General features: G+C 38.5%; 1 protein-coding gene across 5 annotated transcripts in view; it reads left to right on the plus strand.

Annotated features, from left to right (window-relative positions):
- The first annotated feature begins 501 nt into the window (after positions 1–501).
- RBM41 (RNA binding motif protein 41) overlaps positions 502–20,612 on the plus strand; it is a 65,542-nt gene continuing 45,431 nt past the window's right edge. The window contains exons 1-5 of one of the 5 annotated variants that reach the window (XM_033849448.2): positions 502–553; positions 3,663–3,779; positions 4,342–4,534; positions 5,228–5,432; positions 7,314–7,385. In XM_033849448.2, the coding sequence (XP_033705339.1) occupies positions 546–553; positions 3,663–3,779; positions 4,342–4,534; positions 5,228–5,432; positions 7,314–7,385 (595 nt within the window). In that variant the 5' untranslated portion in view covers positions 502–545. The other 4 variants (XM_033849446.2, XM_019949562.3, XM_033849447.2 and 1 more) reach the window with 4 other exon arrangements.

Consider the following 20,612-nt stretch of genomic DNA (forward strand, 5'->3'; position numbering starts at 1 on the left):
CATGGGCCTGAATACACGTGGGTTTCTGATTCTCAGGATAGGAAGTACAATGTCTTAGCCTCTGTTAGAGACAGAGGAGAACCATTTGTGCTAGTGACGTGGTCAAACTTGAGTCTGATCACTCTGGTAACACTGCAGAGGATGAACCAGAGGCTCGACTGGAAACAGCAGGTAGGTGGGATGCAGGATAAGAAGTCCTTGAAAGCAGAAGCAGGGTTGATAGCGACACATTCGAGGGAAATTAGAGGGGCCAGGATTTGGTGATACTGGATGAGAGAGTCAAGAAGTCAAAGGCGACTCCTAGGCTTATGAGCTGGATATTTTGGATGTTACCTTTAACCTATACAAGAAATCCAAGAGAAATACTTGAACAATTCACAATATACCGGTTGCTCAGTACGTACTCTGGGTTCCTAGCAATGCGAGACTACAATTCCCAGAGCCCTGCGCTCCACCACAATCCCCTTAGAGTCGGCCGCGCAGAGTTCTGGGACTCGAAGTCCGCGGCCTATTTACCCAAGTTAGAGCTAGGGGCCTGTGGAAACATGAAGAGGTAAGGGCTTGTCTGAGAGCAGACGGCGAAGGGAGGTCTGTTCTATCTTTTAACTCTTCAAGTGGCTTTTGTTACTTTGGGTTTGGGGTTATGTCACGTTCTGGGGATGCGGTTTCGTGTGAGCGGGAAGACAAAGGAGGAGGGAAAAGGGGAGACGGGCTGGACAGGCCTGTAGGGCGAAGTTCAGGAAGGGCCGCCGCTGCTGCCGGTCCCCGTAGGCATGTCCTCCCGGCACAGGCACCTAGGCAACGGCGCCGGCCCCGGGACGGATGCCGTGACTCCTTCCTATTTCAGACGGACCTACCCAGGTAAAAGGGTCTTGGCCGCTTGATGAAACCGGCCTGCGCCGGAGAAACGCGGGCCAGCTCCTCCCTGTCCCGCCCTACCTCCACCCCATTCTCAGAAAGGGGCCCAGGGTGGGCGCGTTTATTCGCAGTGTTTGTGTGTTAAAGAGGACTTTCTCGGGCTCAGAGACCATGTAGTATTTTCAGGTCTTAAAGTAAGCAAGTGATACTTTGTTGTTACAAATTTAGAAGCAGGGTGCCAAACCGGTTCCACGTACTGTAAGAAAAGAAAGGCACCGCTGCGAGCGGTTCCCCCTACTGGTTCTGCAGGAAATGGCAGCTTTAACGTGGCTGGTCTTTGTTGAAAGCCTGAGCTTACAATTATTGACAGTACACAAAGCCTTTTTAAAGGATCCTCATTAAATTAGTTTTGTATTCATTCTGCAAGTAGAATAATCACTCTGGAATAGAGCGGTGCATTTAAATTCTTACTGGTATAATGCTCTCCTGCACTGTCAAGTTTCTGCCTCTTTTTCAAAAAAAGTTTCTGATTTTCCTTGTCTCAAAATGACTTTTAAAAAATGTTTATGATATCTTTCATACATGCAAAATAATGTATATATACAGGTTAAGGAATAATAATAGACTCGTACTCACTACAAGCTTTAGAAACAGAACATTACCAGTATCAGTAGCATGGATGCTGTATCATTTGATAACAGCAGTATCATCGATACAGTATTCATAGAACATTACCAGTATCAGAAGTCCCTTGTGTGCCCTTCCCTGAGTGCTTCTCTTCCCTCCCTGAGGGGATCACTAGCCAGCATTTTGCGTTAATCATTCCCTTGCTTTTTTCTTTTTAAATAGTTTTATCACATACGAATTTATATCTAAACAAAGTGTTGCTAGTGTTATCCAATTTTCAACTCTACGCAGACACATATTACATGAATTTTTTCTGTGACTTGCTTTTTTTCACTCCACATTTCTTTTTGAAATTCATGTGTACTGATGTATTTAGCTATGGTTTATTCATTTCAAAGCCACTTTAAACTTAGCAGGAACTTTCAGAATTCTAAACAATAAGTAACGATTAAGATACTGAAAATGAATTTTTGAAAACCCTGGGCCTATGGATACTTTAAAATTTCCCAAAGTTGGTATAAGTCTGTCTAAAGTATGGGAATCTTGCTTATAATTATGGGAGATACATCTTTTACGTCTCATCATAACCCCAGTAGTAAAGGGCTATTTTTGAAGAAAGGTATTTAATATTTATTTTCCTCATGGAATTAACTCACTTTGTTTTTGTCTTTTATAATCATTTGTTGCACACTTAAATGGTCCTGCTATTTCTTTACACTCAGAGTTTTTAATTATTTAGGGTTAGTTAGCTCATATTAGCATTACCTAGATTTCTACACAGTAGTGCTTAAGCTGTAAAATGTTATGACCCCCTTGATCTTTGTTTCTATACTCCCTTCTTTGGTAATCTTCTCCTCTCTCACAGCTCCAGATCCTGACAACACAGATGACTAAAGATTTCCATATGCAGCCTCAGACTCTTATCTATGCAACAGTTCTGCTATCACTTTCCTTTTAGCCAGTATCACATTGTCACCTCAGACTCAATATGTCTTTGGAGCATTCCTGATACTTCATGTTGGTATTTCAATTGTAATAGGTAGTTGACTCAACACGGCTAACACAATAATGACTTCCCTTTCCCAAACCATTTAGTCCATCTGGAATTTCCTCTTTAGTTCATTGGTCCCATCTCTCAGTTACACAGCTTGAAATTCAGGGTTATCTTTCACTTCTCCCTTACCCCAACCTTCAAAAGGCCTTTCTCATCTAACCCTTCCTTTCAGTTTCTATTACCACTCCAGTTTGTACTTCCATCACCTTATGCTTGATAAATTATAGTTTCCTAACTAGTTCTTCTGGTTTCTTTCTTACTATTCCATACTATTCCATAGGCTTATTATAACCACATTCATTTTCCTAAACCATCGCTTGTACCATGTCACTTAACTACCTAATAAATTGCTTTCTACTACGTGTACATTAAGGTCCAGACCTCTTAGTTGGTGTATTTAAGGCCATTCACAGTCTGAGTCTAATTACCCTTCCGACATGATCTCCCAAGGCTCCCATACATGAATGCCAGCTAAATTGAACTTCTTATTATCCCCCAGAACGTATTTCTGTCTCTTCATACTCGTTCTCCCTGTTCTTTCCTTCATCATACTCAATCCTTCAAATGCCAGTGTAAGAATTACCTTTCCCAAGTCTTCATTTACTACCTTGCCTCCCAATTATCTTTCTTCTGTGAACTACTGATTTGGCATATGCTTCATAAAGAAGATATAAAAGATATAAAATCTTTCTTCCTCTCTCTCTCCCTCTGTCCCTCTCTCTCTCCCTGTCCTTTTCCCTCTCCCTCTCTCTCCCTCCCTCCCTCACTCACTCTCTCTCGCTCTCTCTCTCTCTCTCTCTCTCCCTCCCCCCCCTTCCCCTCTGCCCCGCACATGCACTCAACACATAGGTATCTGTTACCTTCCCCTAAATAAATTGCAAGTTTTTTGATGATAAAGACTCTGTCTTGAATATCTTTGACTCCATCAGTACCTAGCACAGTGCATTCATTGTGTGTAAACAGGTATTTAGTTAATGTTTGTGGAATGAATGATAAAGGACAACAAATAGAGAAGTGTCTTTGAACAAATGGGATCACTAATGGTAGATAATATAGATAAAGAATATATTTTGAGATTAACTGTCTCTTCTACTTTCCACATATATTCTTGTATCTATTCCAGGGTAAATAGCTGTGTGAAGAGTGATGAGCATGTCCTGGAGGAGCTGGAAACAGAAGGGGAGAGGCAGCTGAAAAGCCTCCTTCAGCATCAACTTGATACCAGTGTCTCCATTGAGGAGTAGGTATTGGTTTTGCAAACAGACGATCATAGACCCTCACCTCCAGGTGACAGACGCCTCTTGAAGTCTGGATGTAACACTCCTCTCCCAGCCCGCTTTCCTTGGCAAACTTCTACTTATTAGGCAGGGTTTTACTTCTGTGTCTCTTCCTCTAGGAAGCCTCCCATATCCCACTCCGTCTGGGCTAAGTACCTTTCCTGTATCTTCCTTTAACATACATAGCACTTATAATCCAGTATTATCATTGCCTGTTTACTTGCTTCTCTTCTACAGTTCTTCCACAAAAGCAGAAACTGTTTTTATCTTTTTTACTGTTTAATCCTCAGTACCTGGCACAGTCTCTGATGCGTAGTAGGTACCCAATAAATAAATATTTGATTCAGTCATTAGTCCTGGATTATTGGTGGAGTTCCATATCATTACAGTGGTGCTTCAGCCTAGAAATAGTATGTGAGAGAGAAATTGCCACTGAGTTTCATTGTGCCTCTTAATGGCGAGCCCCATTTCTGTGAATTGTGGTAACCTGAAGATGTCCTTACTCTCTTCCTGCTTGTTTTGCAGATGTGTATCTAAGAAAGAGAGCTTTGCTCCTGGTACTATGTACAAGCCCTTTGGGAAGGAAGCAGCTGGGACTATGACTTTGTCCCAGTTCCAGACACTGCATGAGAAGGACCAGGAGACTGCTTCTCTCAGGGAACTAGGGCTTAGTGAGACAGAAATCTTGATTTGGAAGAGCCATGTTTCAGGTGAAAAGGTGAGTGGGGCAAATTTTTTCTGGAGAACAAAAAGTAAGATCTTTTCATTTTGGTACTGAGAACCTTTTCATTTTTAGTTCTCACAACACTGAGCTTTGTGTCTGAATCTTCTTTGGTTTTTAGGATAGGGACCTTGGTAAAAAAGAAGCTGCTCCTTGACTTTTTTTTTTTTTTTTTTTTGCAGTACGCGGGCCTCTCACTGTTGTGACCTCTCCCGTTGCGGAGCACAGGCTCCAGACGTGCAGGCTCAGCGGCCATGGCTCATGGGCCCAGCCGCTCCGTGGCATGTGGGATCTTCCCAGACCAGGGCACAAACCTGTGTCCCCTGCACGGCAGGCGGACTCTCAATCACTGCGCCACCAGGGAAGCCCCTGCTTCTTGACTTTTTTCCCCCTAAACAAATGGGATTTTATTTATTTTTTTTAATTTTATTTATTTATTTTTGGCTGTGCCATGTGGCTTGTGAGATCTCATTTCCCTGACCAGATGTTGAACCCGTGCCCTCGGCAGTGAAAGTGCAGAGTCCCAACCACTGGAGCGCAGGGTATTCCTGCTCCTTGACTTCTTAGCTAACATGTCTGTAAATGACCATTTCTGGGCCCTGATCATTTTCTTTCTTGTTTAAGCCATCAGATTGTCACTTTTAGGGTGTGTCCTCTGTGATATATGCCATCTCATTTCTCTTATTTCAGAGGGCGAGACTTAGGGCAACCCCTGAAGCGATACAGAACCGTCTTCAAGATATTGAGGAAAGAATCTCAGAGCGTCAGCGCATCCTTTGCCTGCCACAGAGATTTGCAAAGAGCAAACAGCTGACCCGGCGAGAAATGGAAATAGAAAATTCTTTATTTCAGGGAGCTGATCGTCACTCCTTCCTTAAGGCTCTTTATTACCAAGGTATGTGATCGCCACTGACTTGATATGTTCTTTCACTGACAGGAAGATTTAACATCAGGGCATTAACTATGAAGAGTTAGTGAAGGGAGTAGGGGAAAGATGAACTATTGCTACTCTTGAGGAATGTATAGTCCCTTGAGAAAGACAAATATGTACCTAGTTAGTTGCAGTACAACATGAAAATTGCTATTGTAGAGACGTGAATAAAATGCTGAGGGGACACAGGGATAGAACATCTAAGTCTAACTGGGGGAGTCAGGAGTTGACATTTGTACCAAGTCTTGACTGATCAACAGGCACTTGTCAGGTAAATAGTGGGGAGAGGGCATTACAGATAGTGGGTGAGTAGGAATAGGATTGTGAAAGAACCTGGTGTGTCTAGGGAACAGTGAAAAGTTCAGTGTGGCAGGAAGTATAGGACACAGTGAAGACTGACAGGAGATGACGCTGGAAAGGTAGGTGAGGCTAGATTGTGAAGGGTCTTTAGGTAGAACTATAAACTAGCACAAAATATATAGATAAATGGTGTGTGTCTTAACCAGAAAGAATGGGTTTAACAGGTAAGTTTTGCTAGGCACTGTGGAAGGTATGCAGAAGTTTAAGAAATGGTTCCTGACTTTGTGCCAATTGCTGGTTGGAGAGAGAAACATAACATTTAGTAACAATGCTAGATACAGTTGTTAAGGGCTGTAGGAGTTCAGAGGAGGGAAAGGCCACTGTGCATTGACTGGCATTACTGAACATGGCCTCTCAGAGGAGGTAAAATTTAAATGTTCTTATAATACCACCAAGTCTTCAGGAGAGGGAAAGGCATTTCACTAGCAGCAGTTGTCGCAAGCACTATGGCATGTTTGGAGTTGTCATGAGAGACAAGGTTAGAAAGGAAGCTAAAATTTTTGAACTTTATTTGGCAGGTAGTATAGACCTATACAGAGTTCGTTATTCAGTTAGTCATTTTGGATATGGTTAAAGGTCTTTGAGCCAGGGGTAACATGATAAAAGCAGTATTTGAAAGTGATTAATCTAGTGGCCAGTAAGTAGGATGCACGAAAGGGAGAACTGGAAGCAGAACAATTTAGGAGGCATTACAGTCATTTCAGCAGGAAGAGCTGACTAGGATGATGGCAATGGAATTGGAAAGAGAAGTAGGTATGATTATAAGAGACATTACAGAAGAAGAATTGGTAAAACTTGTTGACTGAGAATGAAGGTCAGTGGAGAGAAATGTGTCAAAGATAGCCCAGGTGCTTCAACGCTGTGTAATTTAACAGTCGGCAAAATTAAGGAAGCCTTTATGGGGAAATTTTGAGGAAAGATGATGAGTTTGATTTTAAACATGTTAAATTTGTGAGACCGCAGGATCATCAAATGCAGATATCGAGGAGGCTGTTGGAAATGCAGCAGTGAAGCTCAGGGGAGAGGGCACAACTAGATCCATAGAATTGGGGCTCATCTATGCTTAGACCATAGGTAAAGCCAACAGAATGAATGAATGATTTGTTAGAGACAGAGAGACCATAGACATGGAAGAGCAGTGGTGAAGGAAGGAAAGAAAGAATGAACAAACAGCCTTTGGTGGAGAGACATTTATAGCATACTGATTAAGAACATGGGCTCTGGAGGCAGACTGCTGGGAACATCCTGGCTCCCCCCGCTTACTAGCTATAAGATGTTGGCAAGTTACTGCTCTATGCTTCATTTTCTTCATGAGAATATTAATGAGAATATTAATAGTAGCTATGTTTTAGGGTTGTTAGGAGAATTAAGAGAGGTAATACATGTGAATCACTTAAAGCAGTACCTGGTATTTGGGGTGGGTGGGTGGTATATGAATCTGTTCTGTTTCCTATCTTTGAAACTCCTTGCTTTACACCTTCACAGCATACCACAAAAAGACAAGTGCAGACAAGTACATGACCTCAATGAAGAGGAAGATAAAATTAGGCACAAAAGGCAAGTCGAGAGTTTTCTTACAGTGTTAGATTTAGGAATGTAACCTAGGGTCCCAGACTTCTAAGTTGAGTTCTTATTTAATTCCATATTCAGTATATGACAATGTTTATAGGACATGATCCACAGGGAGCATATTATCCTGATACAGAATATTAAAGAGAGGAGTTAGTAGAAGTTGTAATAAAGCTTTTACATTTAGTGTTGTTGATATTTTTCTCTATACCTTTAAGTTATTATACCAGACATAAAATGACCTTAATGAATTTTAGATCCTATTTTGTAACTAATTCTGAATACTTTTATTAATCAGTAACGTATAACTATTGATGATGATATAATAGCTAATATTTTACTTTTGAAATGAACTTAAAATAAAATTGCCTGTTTATTTGGGGGGGGGCTATGTGTACAATTCTGTGAATTGTAAATCGTGTAAATCACATAGATTCATGTAACCACCACCACAATCAGGATAGAGAACAGCTCTATGGCCCTCAAACTTCCTCATAGTATCCATTGATAGTCACTCCCAACTCCACCCATAATCCCTGGCAATCACTGATCTATTCTCCATCACTGTGATTTTGTCTTTTAGAGAACGTCATATGAATGGAATCATACAATATATAATCTTTTGAGAGTGACTTCTTTCACTCAGCATAGTGCCTTTGAGATTCATCCAAGTTGTTGTGTGTATCATTCATTTTGCCGAGTAGCATTGCATTGTATGAATGTTCCAGAGTTTGTCTATCCATTCACCCATTCAAGTGCATTTGGGCTGTTTCCAGGTTGTGGTGATTATGAATAATACTGATATGAATACTCTTGTACAGGCTTTTGTGTGAACATAAAATTTTTATTTCTCTAAGGTAAATATCTAGGAGTGGGATTACTGGGTCATATGGTAAGTGTTTGTTTAACTTTATAAGAAACTGCCAAACCATTTTCCAGAGTGGCTGAACCATTTTGCATTTTCACCAGCAATGTATGAGAGTTCCAGTTGCTCTACATCTTTGTCAGCATTTGGTATTGTTGGTATTTATTTTAGTTATTCTAATAGCTGTGAAGTCTTATCTCATTGTAGTTTTAATTTGCATTTCCTTAATGGCTAATGATGTTGAACATCTTTTCATATGCTTATTTGCCATCCTTATATCCTGTTGCTAAAGTGTCAGTTCAAATCTTTTGCTGTTTTTTAACTGAGTTGTTAATTTTTTCCTGATGACTCTTGAGAGTTGTTTATGTATTCTAAACACAATTCTCTGTTGGATATATGATTTGCAAATATTTTATCCCAGTGTGTAGCTTGCCTTTTCATTCTCTTAACAGTGTCTTTTGCAGAGCAAACTTTCTTTTATTGTGGTAAAATATACCTAACATAAAACTGACCATTTTAACTATTTTTTAAGTGTATTAAGTATATTCACATTGTTCTGCAACAATTGTAACCATCCATCTCCAGAACTTTTTCATCTTCCCAAATGGAAACTTTTTACCCATTAAACACTAACTCCCCATTCTCCCTTTCCCTCATCTCCTGCCAACCCCCATTCTGCTTTCTGTCTCTATGAATTTGAATCCTCTAGGTACCTCATGTAAGTGGAATCATAGCAGTGTCTTTTTGTGTCTGGCTTATTTCACTTAGCATAATGTCTTCAAGGTCATCTATGTTGTAGCATGTATCAGAATTTCCTTCCTTTGTAAGGCTAAATACTATTTCATTGTATGTATCTACCACATTTTGTTTATCCATTCATCTGTCAATAGACCCTTGTGTTGCTTCTACCTTTTGGCTATTGTGAATAATGTTGCTGTGAACCTGGATATACAACTATCTGTTCCAGTCCCTACCTTCAATTCTTTTGAATATATACACAGAAGTGAAATTGCTGGATCATATGGTAATTCTATGTTTAATCCTTTGAGGAACCACCATACTGTTTATAGAGGCTATACCATTTTAAATTCATACCAGCAATGTACAAGGGTGTCTTTTGCCCATTTTTTAGATGAGTTGTTTATTTGTTGTTGAGTTGCAGTTCTTTATATATTCTGGATATTACTCCCTTATCAGATATATGATTTGCAAATATTTTCTCCGATTCTGTGGGTTGCCTTCTTAGTCTGTTGATAGTGTCCTTTGATGCACAAAAGTTTTTATTTTTGATGAAGTCCAATTTGTCAGTTTTTTTTTTGTTCCCTGTGCTTCTGGTGTTATATCCAATAAATCACTGTCAAATCTAATGTCATAAACCTTTTTTCCTATATTATCTTCAGAGAGTTTTATAGTTTTAGCTCTTATGTTTAGGTCTTTGATCCATTTTGAGTTAACTTTGTTTATGATATAAAGGGTCCAAATTCATTTTTGCATGTTTGATATCCAGTTTTTCCAGTACTACTTGTTGAAACGACTGCCTTTCCCCATTGAATGGTCCTAGCATACTCTCTGAAAATCATTTGACTATAAATGAAAGAGTGTATTTCTAGGCTCTCCATTCTATTCCATTGGTATGTATGTCTGTCTTTATGCCAGTACCACACTGTTTTAACTACTGTAGATTTGTAGTAAGCTTTGAAATCAGGAAGTGTAAGACCTCCAACTTTGCTCTTCTTTTTCAAGATTGTTTTAACTCTTTGGGTCCCTTGAGATTCCATATGAATTTTAGGATGGATTTTTCTTTTTCTTTTTTCTTTTTTTTTTTCGGCCATGCCGGGCAGCTTGTGGGATCTTAGTTCCCCAACCAAGGATCCAACCCAGGCCCACGGCAGTGAAAGCACTAAGTCTTAACCACTGGACCACCAGGGAATTCCTGGATTTTTCTATTTCTGCAAAAAACGTCATTGGTATTTTGATAGGATTGCTTTGAATTTGTAGATCACTTTGGGCAGTACTGACATCTTAACAATATTAAGTCTTCAATCCATGAACATGGAATGTCTTTGCATTTATTTCATTTATTTGTATCTTTAATTTCTTTCAGCAACATATTGTAGTTTTCAGTGTACAAATTTTTTTGCATTAATGCAAATATTTTAAATTTTGATACAGTCCAGTTTACGCATTTTTTCTTTCATGGATTGTGCTTTTTTTATGTCTAAGAACTCTGTCTAATACCAGATTATGAAAAAGGATTTATTCCTTTACTTTCTCTTTTTTTTAAACCTTATTTTTTATTTTTATTTTAAATTTTTGGCTGCATTGGGTCTTCGTTGCTGCACATGGGCTTTCTCTAGTTGCGGCGAGCAGTGGCTACTCTTCGTTGCAGTGCGCGGGCTTCTCATTGTGGTGGCTTCTCTTGTTGCAGAGCACGGGCTCTAGGCATGCAGGCTTCAGTAGTTGCAGCACGTGGTAGTTGTGGCTCACGGGCTCTAGAGCATGGGCTCAGTAGTTGTGGTACACGGGCTTAGTTGCTCTGCAGCATGTGGGATCTTCCCGGACCAGGGCTTGAACCCGTGTCCCCTGCATTGGCAGGCAGATTCTTAACCACAGCACCACCAGGGAAGCCCTATTCCTTTATTTTCTTCTAACAGTTTTATGGTTGTATATTTTACATTTAGATCTATGATCCACTTTGACTTACTTTTTACATAAGGTGTGAGGTTTATGTTAAAGTTCACTTTTTTGCTTATGAATGTCCAATTATTCCAGTACCAATTGTTGAAGAGAGTATTCTTTCTTCATTTACTTGCCTTTACATTTTTGTCAGAAGTCAGTTGACCATATATTTGTGTTAATAATTAACATGATAGTTAATGGTGAAAGACTGAAATCTTCCTTCCAATACCAGGAATAAGACAAAGATGTCTACTCTCACCACTTCTATTTACAGTGGAATGAAATTAGAAATCAATAATAGAAGGACGTTTAGGAAATTTACAAATATGTGGAAATTAGACAACACTCTACTGAATAACCAAGGGATCAAAAAGAAGTTAAAAGGGACATTAGAAAATACTTTGAGATGACTGAAAAAAAAATAACAAAACTTAAGGAATGCAGTAGAAGCAGTACTTAAGGGGCTACCTAAAGCTGTAAATGCCCATATTAATAAAGGAGAAAAGTCTCAAATTTATAATCAAAACTTCCACCTTAAGAAACTACAAATCTTTGTCCAAACCCACAGAATATACAATACCAAGAGTAAATGGTAATGTAAACTATAGACTTGGGGTGATTATGATGTGTCAGTGTAGGTTCATCATTTATAACAAATGTCCCACTCAGGTGAGAGATACTGATAATGAGGGAGGCTGAGCATGTGTGGGGGCAGGGGAGCATGTGGGAAATCCCTGTAACTTCCCCTCAATTTTGCTGTGAACCTACAGCTTCTCTAAAAAAATAAAGTTTAATGAAAACAAAACTACAAAAAGAAGAGCAAACTAAACCCACATCAAGCTTAAGGAAGGAAATAATAAAGATTAGAGCAAAAATAAATGAAAAAAAGAATTAAAAAATAGAGAAAATCAAGAAAACCAAAAGTTGGTTCTGTGGAAAGATCAACAGAATTCACAGTCCTTTAGCTAGACTTACCAAGGAAAAAAGGGAGACTCAAATTTCTTGTACCCTGTTCTACTTTGATTCTTTTTTGCATGGAATATCTTTTTCCATCCTTTTACTTTCAACCTTTTTTTTTTAAAACAAAACAAACCAAAAAAAAGTGTGTCTCCTGTAGACAGCAAATAGTTAGATCATGTTTTCTTTTTTAAATCATTTTTTAATCCATTCTTCCAATTATGTAGAGTGTTAATTTATATTTAATGCATTTAAGTGGAGTCTGTTGTTAAGGTAGGATTTACATCTGCCATTTTGCGATTTATTTTCCGTATGTCTTGTATCTTTTGTTCCTCTATTATTCAGTTTATTCCTTCATGTTAAATAAGTTTTTACAGTATGTCATTTTAATTAACTTGTTGCTTCTGTTACTTTCTGTTACTCTTTTAGTAATTGCCCTGGGAATTATAATTAACACCTTAGCTTAAACAAATTTGTATTAAAGTGCCAACTTAATTTCAATAATATTAAAAAACTTTGTTCCTTTTTAGCTCTGTTCTCTCCTTCTTCCTTTGTATTATTATTGTCATACAAATGACATCTTTCTAGATTTTAAGCCCACCAACAGAGTTTTATAGTTATTGCTTTACACAGTTATCTTTTAAGTCAGATGGAACAAGAGTTACAAGGACAAAAATGTTTATAGTGTCTTTAATGTTTACCTATGTAGTCAAATTTACTAGTGTCTTTGTGTGAATTTGAGTTACTGTTTAGTGTCCATTTATTTCCGTCTGAAGGACTCCCTATAGTTTTTCTCATAGGGCAGATCTTCTACTGGTGAACTCTGTCAGTTTATGTTTATCTTGGGATGTTTTAATTTCTCCTTTAGTTTTAAACTATAGTTTTTTGCTGGACATTGAATTTTTGGTTGGCAATCTTTTTCTTTTAGCAGATAAAATATGTCATCTCACTGCCTTTTGGCCCCTTGTAATTTCTATTGAGAAGTCAACTAATAATCTCAGGACCCCTTGTCCATGGTGAACCTCTTTTTTCTCACTGCTTTCAAGATCCGTTTTTCATCTTTTGCTTTTGACAGTTTGACTACTTGTCTTAGTGTCTCTTTGGACATACTCCACGTAGGTATCTTCGTGTTTATCCTACTTGGAGTCTGTTGAGGTTCTATGATGTATGGATTAATGTTTTTCATCAATTTGGGGAAGCTTTCAGCCATTAACTCTTCAAATATTCTTTTTACCCCTTCTTCTTCTTCTGAGATTCCATTATGCATGTGTTGGTATGCTTGCTGGTCTCCCATAGGTCCCCAAGGCGCTATTATTTTTTCTTCATTCTTTTTTCTTTCTGCTCCTCAAATTTAGTAATCTTCGTCAGATGAGGTAGTTGACATATCTTCAGGTTTGATGATTCTTTCTTCTGTCAACTCAGATCTCCTGTTGAGCCCCTTTAGGGTATTTTTCATTTCAGTTATAGTACCGTTCAACTCGAAAATTTCTATTTGATTCTTTATTATAACTTCTATCTTTATTTTTATTCTCTGTTTGGTAAGATATTCTGAAATATTCTTTTATTTCTTTATAAAATGATTTCCTATAACTGTTTGAATAACTTACGATAACTGATTTAAAGATTTTTCCTGAGAAGCCCAATGTGCTTCCTCAGGGGAGTTTCTATCAGCTCTTTCTTTTTTCCTGTGTATGGACCATACTTTCTTGGTTTTGGGGGGTTTCGTTTTGTTTTTCTCAGTGTCTTTGTCTTAGTCATCTCAGGCTGCTATAACAAAGTACCATAAACTGGGTGACTTATAAACAACAGATATTTATTTCTCACAGTTCTAGAGGCTGGAAATCTAAGATCAGGGTTCCAGCATGAACAGGTTCCGATGAGAGCCCTCTTCTGGGTTGCAGACTGCTGAATTCTTGTTGGATCCTCACATGGTAGAGAGCAGAGAGAGGAACCAAGCTCTGATGACTCTTATAAAGGCACTAATCCCATTTCTGAGGGTTTCACTCTCAGGACCTCATCTAATCCTAATTACTACTCAGACATCCCCATCTCCTTTTATCATCACACTGAGGTGTAGGGATTCAAGATACGAATTTTGGGGGGACACAAATATTCAGTCCATTACAGTCTTATAATTTTTTTTGTTGAAAATTAGACATTTAAAATGATATTATGTGACAACTCTGAAAATCAGTCAACCCCTCCCCACCCAGTGTTTGTTGTTGTTGCTCTTTGTTTGTTTAGTGATGTTCCTGGACCAATTCTGTCAATTTTGAATTCTTTGTCATGTAAAGCCACTGAAGTCTGTCCAGTTAGCATAGTGGCCCACTAATGATTGGAGAGTTTTTCTTAAATGTCTTGAATCAAGAACTCTACCAGCCTTTACCAAGGCGCTGTGTGTGTCTGCGTCTGTGTGTGTGTGTCTGTGTGTATCTGTGTGTGTGTGTGTCTGTGTGTATTGGGTCACTCCTTCAGTGCTCAGGCGGCCAGTTTGCAACTTGGTCTTCAACTTCACTTCCTGCTTATGCAGAGCCTCAAGATCAGTCATAAGTGAGAGATTAGTGACTTCTCAGGCCCTTACTTTCCTTGGCATATGCATAGCCCTGCACGTGTACCTTACCTTCTAGAGTCCCAGGAATATGTCTGAATATTTCAAAGCCCCCTATGGATATCTCATTCCCTATTTTTCTTTCTTTTTTTTTAAATTGTGGTAAGAATACAACATGAGATCTACCCTCTTAACAAACTTTTAAGTGTACAATACAGTATTGTTAACTATAGGCATAATGTTGTACAGCAGATCTTTGGAACTTAAGTCATCTCATATTATTGAAACTTTATAACCATTGAATAGTAACTCCCCATTTTCCCCTTTCCCCTGGCAACAACCATTATACTCTTGGCTTTGATATTTGTGATTTCAATTCTTTTGGATAAATACTCAAAAGTGGGATTGCTTTATCATATGGTATTTCTATTTTTAATCTTTTGTGGAACCTTCATACTGTTTTCCATAGCAGTCATACTATTTTACATTCCCACCCAAAGTGTACAAAGATTCCATTTTTCCAGATCCTCACCAACGCTTGTTATCTCTTATCTTTTTGATAATAGCCATCCTTACAGGTGTGAGATGATATCTCATTGTGGTTTTGATTTGCATTTCCCTGATGATTAGTGATGTTGAGCACCTTTTCATATACCTGTCGGCCATTCATATATCTTCTGTGAAGAAGTGTCTATTCAAATACTTTGCCCATTTTTTAATCAGGTTTTATTTTTATGCCATTGAGTTGTAGGTGTTTCCTATATGTTTTGGATATTAACCTCTTATCAGATATGTGGTTTGCAAATACAGTTGACGCTTGAATAACACAGGGCTTAGGGGCACTGACCCTTCGAGCAGTCAAAAATCCATGTATAACTTTATATTCAGCCCTCCATATCCATGGTTTCACATCTACAGATTCATCCAACCACAGGTCTTGTAGTACTATAGTATGTATTTAGTGAAAAAAAAATCTGCATTAAGTGAACCTGTGCAGTTCAAACTGGTGTGGTTAAAGAGTCAACTGTATTTTCTCCCATTCTATAAGTTGCCTTTTTACTCTGTTAATTTTTTCTTTTGCTATGCTAAAGCTTTTTAGTTTGACGTAGTCCCACTTCTCTGTTTTTGCTTTCGTTACCTATGTTTTGGAGGTTATATCCAATAAATCATTGCCAATACCAATGTCAAGAGGCTTTTCCCCTGTGTTTTCATCTAGGAGTTTTAGAGTTTCAGGTCTTATTTTTAAGTCTTTAATCCATTTTGTTTTGTTTTTGTGGTACGCGGGCCTCTCACTGTTGTGGCCTCTCCCGTTGCGGAGCACAGGCTCCGGACGCGCAGGCCCAGCGGCCATGGCTCACGGGCCCAGCCACTCTGCGGCATGTGGGATCTTCCCGGACCAGGGCACGAACCTGTGTTCGCTGCATCATCAGGCGGACTCTTAACCACTGCACCACTGGGGAAGCCCAATCCATTTTGAATTGAGTTTTGTGAATGGCATAAGATAAGGGTCCAGTTTCACTTTTTTGCACAAGGATATCCACTTTTCACCATTTGTTGAAGGGACTATCCTTTCCCCATTGTGTATTCCTGGCACTCTTGTCAAAGATCAATTGACCATACATGTGTAGTTTATTTCTGGGCTGTCTATTCTTTTCTACTGGTTCATACATCTGTCTTTAAGCCACTACCATACTGTTTTAGTTGCCATAGCTTTGTAGTATATTTTGAAAGCAGGAAGTGTGATTTCCCTATGTTTCGTATTCCTTATGTTTCCTTTTAAGTTTTTTTTTTTGTCAGCCTCTTGTTAGCTCCAACTGATAATGCCATCTCAAGCAGCTGCAGTGTTAAACAAGCCCCACTGATTGGTTTTGACATGATCTAGGGATGGGCTGTTCCACAGAGTGAGATATGAACCAAGTCAAAGACAAACCCTTGGAGTGTAGCTTTTCATTGAGGTGCTAGGAAAGTCAAACAGTGACAGTTCTCTGAGGATGGTGCTTTTGGGGAGCACCAGAACTGCTCTGCTTCCTCTAGTGTCAGTTAGGCTGCTGTTTTTCACAACTATCATAGTGGCTACTGAAAAACTGGAGAGAGGGAAATGGGATTATGGAAGTTAAAGTGCCACAAATCTTACTATTCTGACTGCTACTCAGCTGTTTTTCTTGAATAACTGTTCCTCATATTGTTGCAAGCCTTTACTTAATTTCCAGACTTATCAAAAGTTTGATTTTGACAACTTTTGCTGGTGTTCTTTTTGCTTTTATGGAGCAGCAGATTTTCAGAGGTCCTTACTCCAACATTCCAGAATTGCTTTCTCTCCATTTTACTTTTATCCTATCTATATTGTTATATTTGAAAGTGAGTTTCATATTTTGAAAAAAGCGAGTTTCTTAAAGAATGTAGGTGGGTCCTTTTTTTTCACTTCTTTATTGAGATGTATTTTACATACCATAAAACTCATTTTAAATGTACAATTCAGTGGTTTGTAGTAAATTTAACAGAGTTGTTCAACCATTACCACAGTCTAATTTTAGAACATTTTCATCACCCCAGAGATTGTTTTCAGTCACTGTTTCTACTTCCAGCCCAGGCAGCCACTGGTCTACTGTCTGTCCCTATGGATTTGCCTATTCTGGACATTGCATATAAATGGAATCATATAATATATGGCCTTCTTTAACTTAACACAATGTTTTAATTATGTCTAGAACTAGTACTTTTCCCAGTACTGAGGGATTTCCCAGTACCAATGGGCTTTGTGTGTAAGCTGAAGACATCTTCAACAGTCATCTAAGCAGTTGATAACTCCACTGTAGCCTTTACTCCCTGCTTGCGCAGAAACTCAATATTAGTCAGTGGTGAGAGCTTACAGATTTTTCAGGTCTTTCCTGAGCACACACAAAGCTCTGGCCATGTGGACAGTCCTGTGCACATGCATGGCCTTCTAGATTCCTAGAAATATGTCGGAGCTTTTCAGAGCCCCCTAAGGACATTTTATTCCCTAGGATTTCCTTCTAAGCTTTTTGGTTAACCTATTGTTTGTCTCAGCTACACCACCTCAGCTAGCCAGAAAATTCAACAACTGCCTCTGATTGTTTTTGACAGAAGGTCTCGGGAAAAAGGCTGTTAGCACTGGATGAATTTTGAGCTGAGTCAGATAAAGAGAATGTTGCTTGTGTGATCTTCCAGGGAACCACTAGACAGATCAAGTAATGACAGTTCTCTGGGAATGGGGCTTTAAAGGAACTCCAACTCTGTTCTTTCTTCTTCAGCGGTTGCCAGGCTGCCGATTTCACTGTGATTTGGGGTTGTTGGTCTTCAAGGTTACTAATGACATGAGAGAAAGGGATGAGAAAAAGGCAAGTTAAAATGCCACAAAACTTATTATTCTTACTGATATCCAGCTATGTTTTTTCAATAAATGTTTCCAAGATTGGTTAGTTTTCAGAGTTCTGAAAAAGTTAATTCTGACATTTCTGCCAGTGTTCTCATTGCTTTTATGGCAAGAGAAATTTAAGAGGTTCTTTTTTTTTTTTTTTTTTTGGCTGTGCTGGGTCTTTGTTGCTGCGTGCGGGCTTTCTCTAGTTGCAGCAAGGGGGGCTACTCTTCGTTGCAGTGTGCGGGCTTCTTATTTTGGTGACTTCTCTTATTGTGGAGCATGGGCTCTAGGTGTGTGGGCTTCAGTAGTTGTGACACGTGGGCTCAGTAGTTGTGGCTCGTGGGCTTTAGAGCACAGGCTTAGCAGTTGTGGCACACGGGCTTAGTTGCTCTGCGGCATGTGGGATCTTCCCGGACCAGGGCTTGAACCCGTGTCCCCTGCATTGGCAGGCGGATTCTTAACCACTGTGCCACCAGGGAAACCCCAAGAGGTTCTTAACTCTGTCATTTTCACTGACATCCCCTTTCTTAACAGCATTTTCTGAAGCTTGAGAGTTTGTGATTTTGGTGAAGTCTAATTTTTTTTATGACTTCTGCTTTTGGTCTTGTAACTAAGATTTCTTTCTAACCCAAGATCACAAAGATTTTCCTCATATGGCTTAAAGCAACAGAAATTTATTATTTCACAGTTCTGGAGGCTAGTTCAAATCAAGGTGTTGGCAAGGCTGTGAGGATGAATCTGTTCCATGCCTCTCTGCTAGCTTCTAGTGGTTGCTGGCAGTCCTTGGCTTATAGATGTTTCACTCCAGTCTCTGCTCCTATCATCATATGATATTCTCCCTGTGTGTCTGTGTCTCTGAGTCTTCACATGGTCTTCTTAAAAGGACACCAGTCATTGGATTTAGGGCCCACTCTAATCCAGTATGACCTCGTCTTACCTAATTGTATATGCAAATGCTCTATTTCTAAATAAGATTACATTCTGACGTCCTGGGTGGACATAAATTTGGAAGGGATAATGAAAAGGATCATGACAAAGAGTACTTAAAACATATGTTCAGTCAGATCAATAAATAAAACCTTGCTAATACTCCAAGAGTCGCCATATGCCCTTCAGAAATCACAATCCCTGTTAATTTTACTTACCCCTATGCTATAATCACACAACGCATTGTTACTATTATTATTTTGAACACTTATTGTTTAGATCAACTAAGAAAATGAAAAATAATATTTGATTTTACCTTATATTATTGCTTATTTAATACTCTTCCTTTCTTTATGTAGATCTAAGTTTTGCCCCTATATTATATTCCTTCTCCCCAAAGAACTTCTTTTAACATTTCTTGCAGAGTAAGTTGTTTTTGTTTGTCTGAGAAAATCTTTATTTCTCCTACACTTTTGAGGGATAATTTTTGCTGGATATAGACTTCTACACACCACTATGTATAACAACAAGGATTTACTATATAGCACAGGGAGCTATATTCAATATCTTGTAATAACCAATAATGAAAAAGAATCTGAAGCTATATACCTGAAAGTAACACAATATTGTAAATCAACTATAGTTAAATAAAAAAATTGTAACTATGAAAAAAAAATGATATCACAACCCCCTGCCCATCATATATAACCAGTGTCCAGACTTGTGATAGTAATTTCTATGTATTTCTTTGTATTTTTACCACCCATACGTACAGCACTAAACCGTGTTCAGTTTTACCAGTTTTTAAGCACTATACCAATGAATTTTACAATATGTATTCTATTGGGTCTTTCTTTCTACTTAACATTATATTTTTGAGATTTATTCATATTGAAATGTGTAGCCATAGTTCATTCCTCTTCATTGCAGTATAGTATTCCTTTATCTGAACATACCAACCTTTATCCATTCTACTGTGGTTGGACACGTGAGTTGTTTCCATTTGTGTGGGTATAAGTATCAGTGCTGCTACTGTGATCATTCTTGTACATGTATCCTGGGACACATGTGCAAGAGTTTCTCAGGGTCTAAGAGTGGAATTGAGGGGTGAAGAGTTCACACATCTTCAGCTTTAATAGATGTAAACTCTCTTTACATCTATTAAAGGGATTGTCCCAAGTTAAAATTCCACCAACCATGTGTGAAGGTTCAGGTTGCTCCATATCCTTGTCCATGCTGCGTATTGTCAGACTCTAATCTGATGGGTATTTGCTTATATTTCATTGTATTCTTCTTCCCTTTCTTAATAATTAGCATTCATTTATATTGCTTTTTATTTTCTTAGTCTTTAGTAAAGTGTTATTTTCCATGCCTTCTATTTTTAAAATTTCAAACATGGAGAAAAATTGAAAGAATAGTACATCCATACCCCTCACCGACATTCAACAACTGTTGACATTTTGCAACATTTGCTTTACATCTCTTTTCATCTACATGAGAATGGTTTGTGTGTGTGTGTTTGTGTGTGTGCGTGGTTTATCACTAAACTGTTTGAAAGTAAGAGACATTAAGAAGTTTTACTCCTAAATACTTGATTATGTATCTCCTAAGAATACAAAATGTCTCCTATATTATCACAGTATTATGATCTTAAGATATTTAATATTATCACACTAATATTATCTAACATAGAGTTTGTAATTAGATTTCTCAATTTTAAATCCAGGATGCAATCAGGCATCACACATTGCATTTACTTTGCTTTAGAATAGTTCCGTTGACTCTGCATGTGTGTGTGTGTGCATGCGTGTGTGCGTGCACCTGCACATATCTGTCTGTGTGTCTGATTTTCAGAACATT

This window comes from Tursiops truncatus, chromosome X (assembly GCF_011762595.2).
Source record: "Tursiops truncatus isolate mTurTru1 chromosome X, mTurTru1.mat.Y, whole genome shotgun sequence".
NCBI classification, from domain to species: Eukaryota; Metazoa; Chordata; class Mammalia; order Artiodactyla; family Delphinidae; genus Tursiops; species Tursiops truncatus.